The sequence below is a fragment of the Myotis yumanensis genome, unplaced genomic scaffold (assembly GCF_028538775.1).
Source record: "Myotis yumanensis isolate MYYU_CA2020_CCGP unplaced genomic scaffold, mMyoYum1.0.hap1 SCAF_2, whole genome shotgun sequence".
In the NCBI taxonomy this organism is placed as follows: Eukaryota; Metazoa; Chordata; class Mammalia; order Chiroptera; family Vespertilionidae; genus Myotis; species Myotis yumanensis.
The window spans coordinates 176,085,911-176,100,481 of record NW_027223753.1 but is presented as its reverse complement, the minus strand read 5'-3'; the positions used below and the strand labels follow the sequence as shown (position 1 = coordinate 176,100,481).

At 36.9% G+C, this 14,571-nt stretch overlaps 1 protein-coding gene across 4 annotated transcripts in view; it reads left to right on the top strand.

Annotated features, from left to right (window-relative positions):
• Positions 1 to 14,571, top strand: part of ATP11B (ATPase phospholipid transporting 11B (putative)) — a 117,865-nt gene that overhangs the window by 68,929 nt on the left and 34,365 nt on the right. For all 4 annotated transcript variants that reach the window (XM_070406735.1, XM_070406736.1, XM_070406738.1 and 1 more), the window contains exons 13-21: positions 1,637 to 1,879; positions 2,389 to 2,564; positions 2,990 to 3,058; positions 5,124 to 5,197; positions 5,271 to 5,374; positions 8,020 to 8,201; positions 10,748 to 10,951; positions 12,672 to 12,825; positions 14,404 to 14,506. In XM_070406735.1, the coding sequence (XP_070262836.1) occupies positions 1,637 to 1,879; positions 2,389 to 2,564; positions 2,990 to 3,058; positions 5,124 to 5,197; positions 5,271 to 5,374; positions 8,020 to 8,201; positions 10,748 to 10,951; positions 12,672 to 12,825; positions 14,404 to 14,506 (1,309 nt within the window). The remainder of the gene's footprint in view (positions 1 to 1,636; positions 1,880 to 2,388; positions 2,565 to 2,989; positions 3,059 to 5,123; positions 5,198 to 5,270; positions 5,375 to 8,019; positions 8,202 to 10,747; positions 10,952 to 12,671; positions 12,826 to 14,403; positions 14,507 to 14,571) is intronic.

Below are 14,571 nucleotides of genomic sequence, written 5' to 3'. Positions count from 1 at the left end.
TTACTTAATTATTCTGTTTACCTTTACTATTTCCAAAATAATGAATTTTGAGGTATAGTTTCTCATGTATCTTTATGTCTTAGTCAAAACAATTTTGTTCAAACTTTAATTCTACCTCTCTTGTTATATATTGATCTTTTTATTCTGCAATTTTGCTGAACTCACTTGTTAGTTCTAGCAGTTTTTTTCAGTGGATTCCATGACCTATATACAAGGTCGTGTTATCTGCAAATGGAGATAGTTTTACCTCTTCTTTTCCAAATAAATACCTTTTCTTTTTTGTTGCCCAGTTGTCCTGATTAGACCTTCAGTACAGTGTTGAATAAAGTGGCAAGAGCAGACATCTTTGTTTTATTCCTGAACTTGGAGGGAAAGCATTTAGTCTTTCTCCATTAAGTAAGATGTTACATGGGTATTGGTAGATACATTTTATCAGGTTGAGGAGTATGCTTCTATTCCTAATTTCTTGAGTGTTTTTTTAATCATGAAAGAGTATTGGATTTTGTCAAATGCTTTTTCTACATCTATCGAGATAACTATTTTATTATTAGAATAAAGATCAAGTGCCATTTATTATTATGGTGGGTTTCACTGATTGAGTTTTATATGTTGAACCAGTCTTTCATTCCAAAGATAAATTTCACATGTTCATGGTATCTAATCCTTTTTATATGTTTCTGGATTTGATTTGTGTCTATTTTTATAAGGGGTCTATAGTTTTTTTCCTTTTGTGATAGCTACCTCCTGTTTCAAATGCCTTCTTTCTCAAGTCATCATTGCAATGAGCAGATTCTCATCATAATTCTAGTTGTATCAAGAATTGAGTATTTCAATCTTCTCTTTATGGACCTACCTTCTTTTAGGATTAGTTTTCTAGAATTAATCTCAAAGAGTAATAAAATTATTTGTCTTATTTACTTTTTAAAAGATATTTTTAAACATTTCTCCTTTTTACTGAGTTTGTTTCGTGCCCTCAGTTTCAATTTCCTCTGTCTGTCTATTTTAGACAACTTTCTACCTCTCATTTTTTGTGTTGCTATCATTTTGTGTTTCTGTTTCCAGCTCTATACCATTTCTCCTGGACCAGATTCCCTTTCACATTCTAGGTTCATTACTAGAAAGCATGCCTTCCATCCCTGCTCATAGATCATTCTATTTATTTTTTATTGATGAGAGAGAGAGAAACATTGATTTGTTGTTCCATTCATTTATGTATTCACTGGTTGATTCTTGTATATCCTCTGACCGGAAATTGAACCCACAACCTTAACGTATCACAACAATACTTTAACCAAATGAGCTACCCAGTCAATGCTCAGAGATCATCCTTGAGTCCTACTAAAAAACATCCAGGAGATAAAAAGAAGTACTAATACTACATTCAACTCCACAGATGAACATGCACATACAGATGCCACAAACTTCAAAGGGTATATATTTTAAAATATTTTCTGTTACCCTGTTTTGTTTCCATGGCATCTTTAATTATTTAATGGATTATAGAATCAGCATCAATATATCAGTTTTAATAGGCAGACTTGACTTGAGACAGAGGCCAACTTTTCTTGTTTAACGTAGGACTGTGAACACAAAGGTTGTGTGTTTCTTTTGTTGTTGTTGTTTTTTCTATCTCTAGGTGGAGTATGTGTTTACAGATAAAACTGGCACACTGACAGAAAACGAGATGCAGTTTCGGGAATGTTCAATTAATGGCATAAAATACCAAGAAATCAATGGTAGACTTGTATCTGAAGGACCAACACCAGACTCTTCAGATGGAAACTTAAGTTATCTTAGTAGTTTTTCCCATCTTAACAACTTACCCCATCTTACATCCAGTTCTTCTTTTGGAACCAGTCCTGAAAATGAAACTGAACTAGTAAGCAATTTTTAAATTAATAAATAGGAGTTTCATTTGAAATAGTTCTCTTTGTATTAGTGGGGCAAGAAATATGTATTTGAAATGTATATCCTTTGGTTTAATACTGAGAATTTACAGTCACTTCATATGTGTTTGTAAATGGAACTAAGCTAAGGAAAGCCTACTGCCTTTGAGTAAAGAAGACTTTGCTGAGACAGAGCTTAAATTTATTTAATACTTTCTGAGACCTCACTTCTTCCATAAGAGAAGTTTCACCTTTACTTGCAATGTGGTTATGCCTCTTAAAAAGTTGACGGATCATAAGCAAATGTGACATTTTACTCTTTAAAGTTAGAAGCAACCAGCTGTTATATAGGCAATTCAAAATTGTAGCATTCTTATTCTAGATCTTAGGTTACCAAAATATGAACTGTATTTATTTGCATTTGTTAGAATTCTGTTTCTGGTTTTCTAAATGTTATTTGGGATTGGTATTGATAGTGTGAATATTAATTATGTATTTACAGATTAAAGAACACGATCTCTTCTTTAAAGCAGTCAGTCTCTGTCACACTGTACAGATTAGTAATGTTCAGACTGATGGCATTGGGGATGGTCCCTGGCAAGCCAGCCTTGCACCCTCCCAGTTGGAGTACTATGCATCTTCACCAGATGAAAAGGCTTTAGTGGAAGCTGCTGCAAGGTAGGTTAATCTGATTTCCAAATCATCAGAAAAAAGCTTTTTAAATAAAAAATGTGAAAACACTAGTATTTGAATTGTCAGACAAAATTCATAAACACGTAGAGGTAGAAATTTATTTTAGTTTTTTTAATGAGAATTTGAAATGTGTCATTAATTGCTAAGCTTGCAATAGAGTCATATTTTGATGTGATCTCTAAAAATCTGGTTAATATGAGTAATATAATCTGTGAGAATACATGTGTATTGTCTTGGACCTACTCTGATCCTTCAAGTTCTTAAAAATAGTGCTATATTAAAAGGAAATATTTTAAAATCCATCTTAAACTTGTATTTTAAATATTTTTATTCAAGCTAAGTTATAATATATTGTGAAACATGAAATATCATTCCCTAATTTTTATATTTTTTTCTCATTTCAATCCTAGGATTGGCATTGTATTTATTGGCAATTCTGAAGAAACTATGGAAGTTAAAATACTTGGAAAACTGGAACAGTAATTATTTTCTTTATTGCAATTTTCTATATATCAAGCATTTAGTATAGAACAGATTTAGGTAAATTGTGGCCTACAGCCTGTTTTTGTACAGCCCATAAACTACATTACATTTTTAAGAGATTGTTTAAAAAAATAAGAAAGAATATCTAACATAGACCATATATGTATACAACGCCTAAAATATTTACTATCTGGACCTTTACAGAAAAAGTTTACTGACCCTGCTCTAAAATGATGTTATTATTACATTGTATTTCATCACAGTAATAACAGTATTCTGCTTTGAATCTTTCATCTCTATTTTAGCTTAATGGTTCTTGAATTTATTGATATTTATTTTTACACACTCCTAGGGTAATGATTTTTGTAAGTTTCTTACTAATAAAGAAAAACTTTCTTATATTTTCTATGATTTTATCTTTTAAACATTAAAGAACAGCTATCTTATTTCCACTGTATGATAAATTAGGCCCATTCTTACTACAGTCAAATCTTTCTTTCATGATTTTATCAGTTCCAGTCATCTCAACTCTGGCTGTGCATTTTTAGCAGTCCATCGCCTTAACCACTCGGCTACCTTGTCCACATGGCTGTGCATTTTTAGACTATGCTTTTCCAAACTAAGTAGAGCTTTTTCTTTGGATGCTTTCATGTGGGAGCCTGTCTAGCTCATTCTATCAACTTAGAAGCCATCATTCCAATCAGTGTTTATCTTTAATATGGGCAAAGCATTGCATATGTACATCATCTATAATAATAAAAGCATAGTATGCAAATCGACCATCCGGGCAGCCTTCCGTACAACCACACTATGACACGCACTGGCACCAGGCCAGCCAAGGCAGGTGCGATGCAGTCGGTAGGGGGCCATCATCACCCCACTATCGCCCCCAAGAGGGTGCTGCGGCGGTGGTCAGGGCGTTCCTCTGCACGGCGATTGATCATGGAGCCCCGGCCAGGTGGGCAGGGCCTCCCTCTGAGGAGCCATTGATGGCAGAGCCCCAGGATTGATCCCCCCACAGAGGGAGGCCCAGGCACCTGGCTGGCAGCACTGCTGCAGGTGGGCAGGACCTCACTCTACAGGGCAATCGATCTCCCCAGAGAGGGCGGCCCAGGCCACTGGCCAGTGATGCTGTGGTGGGTGTGCAGGGATGGCCAGCTATCGCCCCGCAGAATGAGGCCCAGGCCAGCCAAGCGATCGCACCCCATGCCTGTTGCCCACTGAGGGAGGCGAGGGGGTGGGGGGGGTAGAGGAGCAGCACTGCTCAGATGGCAAGCAGTGGCAGGGGCAGGGGCAGGGCTAGCTGCCGGTAGCCAGGGGAAGGAAAGCTCTGATAGGCCCTGATTGCCGGCCAGGCCCTAGGGACCCTACACGAGGGGTCCTGGATTGTGAGAGGGCACAGGCCGGGCTGAGGAACACCCAATCCTCCCCCCCACCCCCCACCCCCCACTGGGCCTCTAGTTGTATATATTCATCCAGAAGACTTTTTAGCCTACACCTAGCCCATCCATGTAAATTTTTTTACTGCTCCTTAGAGAGGCATTTGTTCCCCCACCTATATACATGTATTCTGTCCCAGGTTCAGAATCACTGCTATAATGAGCCTCTGTTATTCATGTGAGTGAGTGTATTTCTTAGGTGTGTTTGGGCAGAAAGAGGAGAATCAATTACATTTTTTAGTGAGAAGGACATGGAGCTATGGGCAGATCTGGATTCCACTCACAAACTTATTTGACGTTAGGCAAATTACTTAATCTTTCTGTGTTTAGTAGTCCTCATTTGTAAAAAGAGATAAGACCTACCTCCCTTGGTTCTCATAGGTCTTAAAGCACATATGATATGTAAAGTGCATGGCATTTGGTAAGTGCTCAATAAATGTTAATTCCTTCTATTTGTATCTTCTTTTGTTAGTAATAACTCATAACCAGTCATCTTGAAAATGTAGTTGAGGTTAATTTCTTGTTCTAAATTAATTGTTTTGATCTTTAATAGGGACTCTTTCTAAATATTTACTTGATATTATTCAAAAAGTAAAGGTTTGTCTTTTTTTTTCCCCACTAGGTACAAACTGCTTCATATTCTGGAATTTGATTCAGATCGTAGGAGAATGAGTGTAATTGTTCAGGCACCTTCAGGTAACCAACCTGAACTTTTATGAATTTTTATTTATCTAATATTAAGAGCTTGATAACTCATTTTTCTTTTTAGGTGAGAAGTTTTTATTTGCTAAAGGAGCTGAGTCATCAATTCTCCCTACGTGTATAGGTGGAGAAATAGAAAAAACAAGAATTCATGTAGATGAATTTGCTTTGGTGAGTGAAAATTTCTATGATTTAAAAAATCTGAAAAATGTGTGTGTATATATATATATATATATATATATATATATATATATATATTTGAAAGATTTGGGGTTTCATTTTTGCATTAATTTATCAAAAATTATAGAATTATGTGTTGGCTCCATGTTCTTTAGTTAAAAGTTGACTTTTAACCTGTTAAAATGTGTCTTGTCTTTGAACCTGTTATAATCAGGGTACTTCTAGCAGCAAGGACCACTCAGATTACTATATTAAAAAGTGGGGAAAAAAAAAAAAAAAAAAAAAAAAAAAAAAAAAAAAAAAAAAAAAAGTGGGGAGGGTTACTAAAAAAATACAGGGGAAATCCGAAGGATGTGGAGAAATTGGGACCCTCATACACTGGTGGGAATATAAATGATATAGCCACTTTAGAAAATAGTTTGGTATTTTTTCATAGAACATGGAGTATACTAAATGATACAGCAGTTTCACTCCTAGGCATACACCCTAGAGCAGTGGTCGGCAAACTGCAGCTCTCGAGCCACATGCGGCTCTTTGGCCCCTTGAGTGTGGCTCTTCCACAAAATACATGCAGGCACGCACATACAGTGCGATTGAAACTTCGTGGCCCATGCGCAGAAGTTGGCATTTTGGGGAAGAGCCACACTCAAGGGGCCAAAGAGCCACATGTGGCTTGTGAGCCGCAGTTTGCCGACCACTGTCCTAGAAAATTGACAACATGTCTACCAGAAACTTGTACACAACTGTTCTCAGCAGCAGTACTTCTAATATCCAAAAAATGGAAACACCCAAATGTCAATCAACTGATGAATGGATTAAATAATATGTCATATCCATATAATGGACTATTTGGCCACTGAAAGAAATGAAGTACTAATATATCCCACAACATGCATCAACCTTGAAAAGATTATGCTGAGGGAAAGAAGCTAGTCACAAAAGGCCACAGAGTCCATTTATATGAAAGATCCAAAATAAGCAAATTTATAGTGATTGCCACAGTTTAGAGGAAAAGGGGGAAGTGTAGTGTCTGCTAATGGATATGGAATTCCCTTGGGTGTGATGAAAAGATTCTGGAATTAAATGCTAAAATAATTACACAACTCTTTGAGTTAACTAAAAATTAATGAATTAGCCTCTTTAGAGGAGTGAATTTTATGGTATATGAATTATGTCTTTCAATGAAATAATGTAGGGGAATCTTACAGAAACAAAGTGCCACAAATTATGTGAATAGAAAAATTTGTAAGCAGTTCACTCAGTATTAGGACCTCATGATCTCTCATTCCTGCTTTTCTCTAAATGTATGCTATGTACTCATCTCTGCTCAACTGCCTCCTTTACTTATGGTTTCTTTTTTCCCATTACTGTTCCCTAATTGTTTATGATCTGGTTCATTTACCACACTGTAACATCCATGAGAACAAAGATATTGTTTTACCTTACTATCATATCAGCATTCAGAACAGTGCTGGCACATAGTTGACACTCAATAAATGTTTGTTATAGAGTAAACTAATTAAGTTTATTTGTTAATAAATCTCATAGTCCTTTAAATGTTATTTTAACAGAAGCATTTATATGTACGTGTGGATCATTTGCAAATCAACAAATGCCAATATTTAGAAATATGCTAAATAGTGTCATATAGTATTTTAAAATCTGCCTTTCCAAGTTCTGTAATTAGAACATTTACTTTGGGTTTTTCTGAGGAAATTATATAGCAAGAAAAGGAACTCTTATAAGTTTGTAAATTTATATACCAACTTTCAAATACTAATACCATAAGAAAAATTTGAACCCAGTAGGATCAGAAAATCAAGCATATATATTTTAAAATTCTGTGTAATTCCAGTTCACCAGTGAAGATGTAATGATACAATTTTAAATCATTTAGTGGCTCTAGAAAGTATCAGTTGTTTGATAATGGCCACCTTACAGACTTCTTTATTTGAATTGCAAGTTTGTCATACCATAAAACCAGGAGTGGGGAACTTTTTTTTTGGCAAGGGCCACTTACATATTTATAACATAATTCGTGGGCCATACAAAATTATCAACTTAAAAATTAGCCTGTTATATTTGGTTAAACATTTAATTAACTCACTCCTAATGCTTTGTCAGGGCCAGACCTTTTATGGCCCGGACGTTCCCCACCCCTGCCATAAACCCTCAGGAAATGATAGTCCCTTTGCTTAAAAAATTTCTTATGAAGTAGGGAAAAGTGGATTTGTAATGGTTAAAACAGAAAAGTAGAACCTGGGGCTGCCTCTCTCTTGATAATCATGAAGGTACCATTATGGAACTTTCTGGCTTTCCAGGTAAAACAGTTTTAAAACCACAGATAAGATAATCTTATGATTGTATCTATTCTCTAATATACAATTTCTTAATTGTTTTGAGCAGCTTATTAAGAACTCCTTTGAAATTGAAAGAGTTATGATAATAAGTGTGCCATAACTCAGATCACTAGGACTTTGTGTCACTTCATTTATTTTCTGTCACTAGATGATAGTACTTTTTAAATTATTTGTAATTGATTTTTGGTATTGGGGTCCTCAGTTTTATTTCAGTAACTTCTTGATTCCCCATTAGTTATTTTTGTTTAATTTCTGTCTTTAATTTTTCTGTGTTAGAAAGGGCTAAGAACTCTGTGCATGGCCTATAAACAGTTGACATCTAAAGAGTATGAGGTAATAGATAGACGCCTATTTGAAGCCAGGACTGCCTTGCAGCGACGGGAAGAGAAATTGGCAAATGCCTTCCAATTCATAGAGAAAGACCTGATATTACTTGGAGCTACAGCAGTAGAAGACAGGTAAGTATCAGATAAATAGGCAATATCATTTTTCTCATTCAAGAATTTTTTTAGCCAAGTGTTCCTTATTTATGACATAAATTTCATTTATTAACATCCTGTAATTAATATATTTAAAATCAAAATCAGCAGTTAAGGCCTTTTTCCCATCAGTGTGTATAATTTTCTTCTAGCAAGGTATCTGAGATAGTTGAAAAGAATACAGCTATGTATAATTTTGCCCATAGACTTAAATTTTTAGGATACTCTGCAGTATGTGCCATACAAAGACGTTAAGCACCTACTTAATTCTCCGGCCTCACCTGCCACTACTGTGTCCTTCCACTTTATACTTCCATAGTACCAAACTGTCTGTAGTTCTCTGGACAACAAGTGTAGTTAACACTGTTCTATTTTGTGGCTTTGTTCCTTGGCAAGGCTATGCCTTATACCTGATCATTCTCTTACCCATTTGTGAATACCTATTTATAAAGTACTAGAGGCCCGGTGCATGAAAATTCATGCACTGGAGCGGGGGGGGGGGATCCCCGGGGGGGGTCCCCTCAGCCTGGCCTGCCCCCTCTCACAGTCCGGGAGCCCTGAGGGACGGGAGGCGACCTGGCGATCGGGGGAAGGCGATGCCCCCATCACACCTCTGCTGGCCCTGGTTACTTGAGCCTCGGGCAGCCCTAGGTGGCTGGGCAGCGCCTCGAACCAGCCCTGGGCAGCTGGGGGGCTGAAGGCAGGTCCGGCCGCACCGTGTGCCTGCCGTGCTCCACCCCCCCCCCCCCCCGCGGCTGGGCTGAAAGGATTGTGGGACTCCAGCGGGGCTGAGGGGACTAGGTGTTGCCATCTTTATGATGGTGTGATGGTCAATTTGCATATTCTCTCTTTATTAGATAGGAAAGTTCAGGTATTACCTCACTCCACTAAAACCTTTCCATACTTCTAATAGAATTTAAAAAGCTCTTTTTGTGAAGTTTCCATGTTTTGTAGATCTGCATTGTCCTTGTGGCAGTATATTACAACTAGAGGCCCTGTGCATGAAATTCGTGCATGGGGGGGGCAGGGTGTCCCTCAGCCTGGCCTGCACCCTCTCCAATTTGGGAACCCTAGGGAGAGGGGATGTCCAACTGCTGGAATAGGCCCTATGGGATTGAGCCAAAACTGGCAGTTGGACATCCCTCTCACAATCCGGACTGCTGGCTCCTAACCGCTCACCTGCCTCATTGCTCCTAACTGCTTCTGCCTGCCAGCCTCATCGCCCCCTAACCGCTCCCCTGCTGGCCTGATCACCCCCAATTGCCCTCCCCTGCAGGCCTGGTTGCCCCCAACTGCCCTCCCCTGCTGGCCTGGTCCCCCCCAACTGCCTTCCTCTGCTGGCCTGTTTGCCCCCAACTACCCTCCCCTGCAGGCCTGGTCCCCTCCAACTGCCCTCCCCTGCAGGCCTGGTTACCCCCAACTGCCCTCCCCTGCAGGCTTGGTTGCCCCCAACTGCCCTCCCCTGCCAGCCATCTTGTGGTGATCATCTTGTGGCGGCCATCTTGTGATGACGTTGCGTGACGCCACCTATGCTTTTATTATATAGGATTATTTGTTTAACGACTTTGTTCTTTATTAGCCTGTGAATTTCTTGAGGTCCATTTATTCTTTGTCTTTGTTTCCAGCACCATTCTCAATATGTCTTGCATAGTATCTTGAGTTAAATTGAAATCTGTGAATTAAGTTGAATTCAACAAATTAATCCTGTTATATTTTTCTCGACCTCTTAGCTTAGATCTCTGTGTGTTTGCATTAAAAAAACAAGCAAACAAAAAAAACCCCTAGGTTTTCATTTACTTTTCAGTTATCCTCATGAAATTTCTGAGACTCACCTGAGGTTAGTAACATAGTCCTTTATTGTCCACAGTCTAATTTTTTTTTTCAATATATTTTATTGATTTTTTACAGAGAGGAAGGGAGAGAGATAGAGAGTTAGAAACATCGATGAGAGAGAAACATCAATCAGCTGCCTCCTGCACACTCCCTATTGGGGATGTGCCTGCAACCAAGGTACATGCCCTTGACCGGAATTGAACCCGGGACCTTTCAGTCCGTAGGCCGACGCTCTATCCACTGAGCCAAACCGGTTACGGCACACAGTCTAATTTTTGAACTGCTGATATGAGAGATTTCCTTATCAAAAAGAGAGAAAAATCTTATAGTGAAACTTAAGACTTTCTAATAAAATAGTTTATGTAGGCCATATACTTAATTGGTACTATAAAAATCAACTTTGAAAATATATTCTTAAAATATGAGTTTGTAATAAATGAGGCATGTGGCCCATCGGCCAAGAGTTTGACATGTTTGCAGATTTTATTTTAAATAGATGATCACTGATTTAGTTATTCTTGTCTCTTCCCTAATGGGGGGGAAAAATTCAGTTTTATCACTGAACTGAATGTTACTATAACATTCTTAGGTCAAGAAGTCCAGAATTTACCTTACTTATACTCTATGATTTATATTTAAAATATAATCAGAAAAGTATTTTCTACTGCTAATTTTGTTTCATTTATTTTCAGACTGCAAGATAAAGTTCGAGAAACTATCGAAGCATTGAGAATGGCTGGTATCAAAGTATGGGTACTTACTGGAGATAAACGTGAAACTGCTGTTAGTGTGAGTTTATCATGTGGACATTTTCACAGAACCATGAATATCCTTGAACTTATAAACCAGAAATCAGACAATGAATGTGCTGAACAATTGAGGCAGCTTGCCAGAAGGTAAGAATATAATTATCTGAATCAGATAGTTGAGGGGTAAGTAAACTATGGCCCATTGCCAGTTTTTTAATGCCCATGAGCCCAAAATAATTTTTATATTATTTGATGGATGAAAAAGAATCCAAAGAATAATATTTCATGTTGTGAAAATTATATAAAATTCATATTTTGATGCCTGTGAATAAAATTTTGTTGGAACACAACCACCTTCATTCATTTACATGTCATGAGTGAAGGCTTTTGCACTATAGCAACACAGCTGGGTATTTACAACAGACCTTATGAAGCATTTTTATCATTTTTCACTGCTGCTTGATACACTTCTGTTACAGCAACTCAATAGTGTCTTGAGTGCCACACATACTGCCATCTAACATTTTTCTTTTTATTTACAAACCTCACTTGAGGATGTTTCCATTGGTTTTGAGAGAGAGAGAGAGAGAGAGAAGCATCGTTGTGAGAGAAACATCAATTGGTTGCTTCCCGTACAATTGAACATGCAACCTATGTATGTGCCCTGACCAGGAATCGAACCTGCAACCTTTTGGTGTACAGGACGATGCTCCAACCAACTGAGCCACCCAGCCAGGGCTTACTATATTTTAACTATCATTATTTACTCATGATCTCCAAACAAGAAAAATGGACTTTTAATATCACACTTTTTAAAAAACATATTCTTATTAATTTCAGAGAGGAAGGGAGAGAGAGAAACATCAATGATGAGAGAATCATTGATCAGCTGCCTCCTCCACACCCCCTTCTGGGGATCCAGCACAACCTGGGCATGTGGCCTGGCCTGGAATCAAACCCAGGACTCTTCAGTCTGCAGGCCGACACGCTTTTCACTGAGCCAAACTGGCTAGAGCTAATATCACACTTATCACAGTGAAGTGTTGATTATTTTATCAAATTAGATGCAGCGCAATGCTACTTTGAGTGCTGGCCTTCAACAATATATTAAAGTGTCTCTGAATAATAAATACAATGCTTGTACCAGAATGTAAATCTGTGTATTGCTTCTTTTACCAAGAAAATCTTTACAAAAGGGGAGTGGGGAGAAACAGTGGAACCTAATAGTGTGGTCAGTAATGTAGTTGATTTAGATACTAATGCAAGCTTCTTATCTCTTCCTGGCAACAAACAGTTTGCCCAGCTGCCAGTAATCATACCATGAGAAGTACTCATATAGCATATGCCCACAAGGGAAGTGTTATCCATGTTTCACCATAGTAATATCTCATGTCACAGTCCATTGTAGGAGTTAATATCAAGAACAGTTATGATTCCTTCATCCCTTTGCTCATAATTTAGCTCATGATTTTTTCTGAATGTTTTTATTTAATTTTTTAAAATTAGGATTTACTAAATATAACAATGTTTTTATTTTTGTAAGACTGTATACTCACAATTTGGGAGAATATACTGAGATTATATGTTACAGTTCACATTTAGAAAATATAGTTACTGTGTCTACATATCAGTACATTGTAAAATTGAATATCATCTGTTTTGTTCATCATATCAGTCACTCTCAGTTCTACTTAATCTTAACTTCAAGGTAATACAATTTAGTTTGTTCCCTGACATGTCAGTTTTGTAGTAATAAAGTCTATAGATGAATGGTCCATCTTTCAGTAAGAATCTTTTGTTTACTATGCGAGTGTAAATAATATGACTTCAAAGTATCTTCAGAGGACATAATTATTTTCTGTTTTAGAATTACAGAGGATCATGTGATTCAGCATGGGCTGGTGGTGGATGGGACCAGTCTATCTCTTGCACTCAGGGAGCATGAAAAACTATTTATGGATGTTTGCAGAAATTGCTCAGCTGTATTATGCTGTCGTATGGCACCACTGCAGAAAGCTAAGGTATATTTGTGTTATAAAAAGTTCAATTAAAGATACATAGATCTAAAAGTATTCTTTTTTTGTTTTTTTAAATATATTTTATTGATTTTTTACAGAGAGGAAGGGAGAGAGATAGATAGTTAGAAACATTGATGGGAGAGAAACATTGATCAGCTGCTTCCTGCACATCTCCCACTGGGGATGTGCCCGCAACCCAGGTACATGCCCTTGACCGGAATCGAACCTGGGACCTTTCAGTCTGCAGGCCGACGCTCTATCCACTGAGCCAAACCGGTTTCGGCTAAAAGTATTCTTTAAGGTTAATGACTTAACTAGGTGTATTTGGTGGTATGCAGTATATGAATCTTAACTATGGGTCAGTCATTTCTCATATTATGAATTTTAACCATGTACATTTTTAGACTTTTGGAATTTTCAGAGTCATTGTAGAAATTTCAGCTATTCATAATAAATAACCTAGAAAGTCTTGATGGGTAGCAATTTGTGATTTTTCCTGAGACACAAATTTGAGCTGTGACAACCAAAGTTTCGTAATTTAGTTACTTTCCAACTGAGGGAGCCTATAAGATTTCAGTAGTTCTATTGATCTCTGCTTATTCTTGCATTATTGTGAAATAATTCTCTTTATTTAAAATGGCTATTAAATAATAGAACTTTAGTAAGAAGTTGAAAAGCCGATTGTGATATTAAGTTATATACAAAAATATTTAAATTTCAGCTATGATTCTATGTGAAAGCCTATACAAATATTTTTTATAACTCCAAATTTGTAATTTGAGGTCTTAGACTGTATCCTTCACAAATAGTATCCTTTGAAATGTACATCTAAACAATGGTTGTTTCACATATAGATCTAATAAATTAGGCATTCAATAGTTTTTGGCTTCATGGAACTTTCTTATAATGCCTATATTATTATAACACATGTCCCCTCAGTCTATGGAGACTAAAACTGGAGACCAAACAGAGCTAACATCTAGGTTCTTTATAAAAGTACATTCAAGAGTTTCAAATAAACATTTTTTAAAATTTCATTGAATTTAATTTTGATTGCTTTTTAGATTTTTGAAAATAATTATCTTTGCCTAACAAAGTTCAAATAGTTATTACTTTTTACACAGTTATTAAGCTTTTTACAAAGGTAAACTGTATTTAAAGATTTTTGCTTCCCATAATAAAATCCAAGATAATATTATGTGTGTTTTTTTGCTTTTTGGTTTTTTTTTAAATATTTTTTTATTATTGAAAGTATTCCAGATATCTCCCATTCCTTTGTCCCCCTTTACCCTTTTCCTCCCAGCCCCTACCCATCCCCCCAGGTCTTCACTACCCTTATTGCCCATTTCCATGGCCTGTGTATGTAAGATAATACTGTTCTGCAATATCATTCTGAAAGACATTTCTAACATCATAGTGGAAAGAGACATCCCTCAAAAAATGAACCATAGAGAATATTATTGTCTAATATAAAATTAATTTTTTTCTACTTCCTTCAACAGAGTCATTTCTGATAAATGACTTTCTATAAATATAAGAAGTTAAAATTTTACCGTGATTGATTAGTTGTATGTCTTTCAGGTAATAAGACTGATAAAAATCTCACCTGAGAAACCTATAACGTTGGCTGTTGGTGATGGTGCTAATGATGTAAGCATGATACAAGAAGCACATGTTGGCATAGGTGATTGATTTTTCCTTTTTCCCTGAGCTTTTAACATTGGTATAATTATTTGGGGATTTTGAATT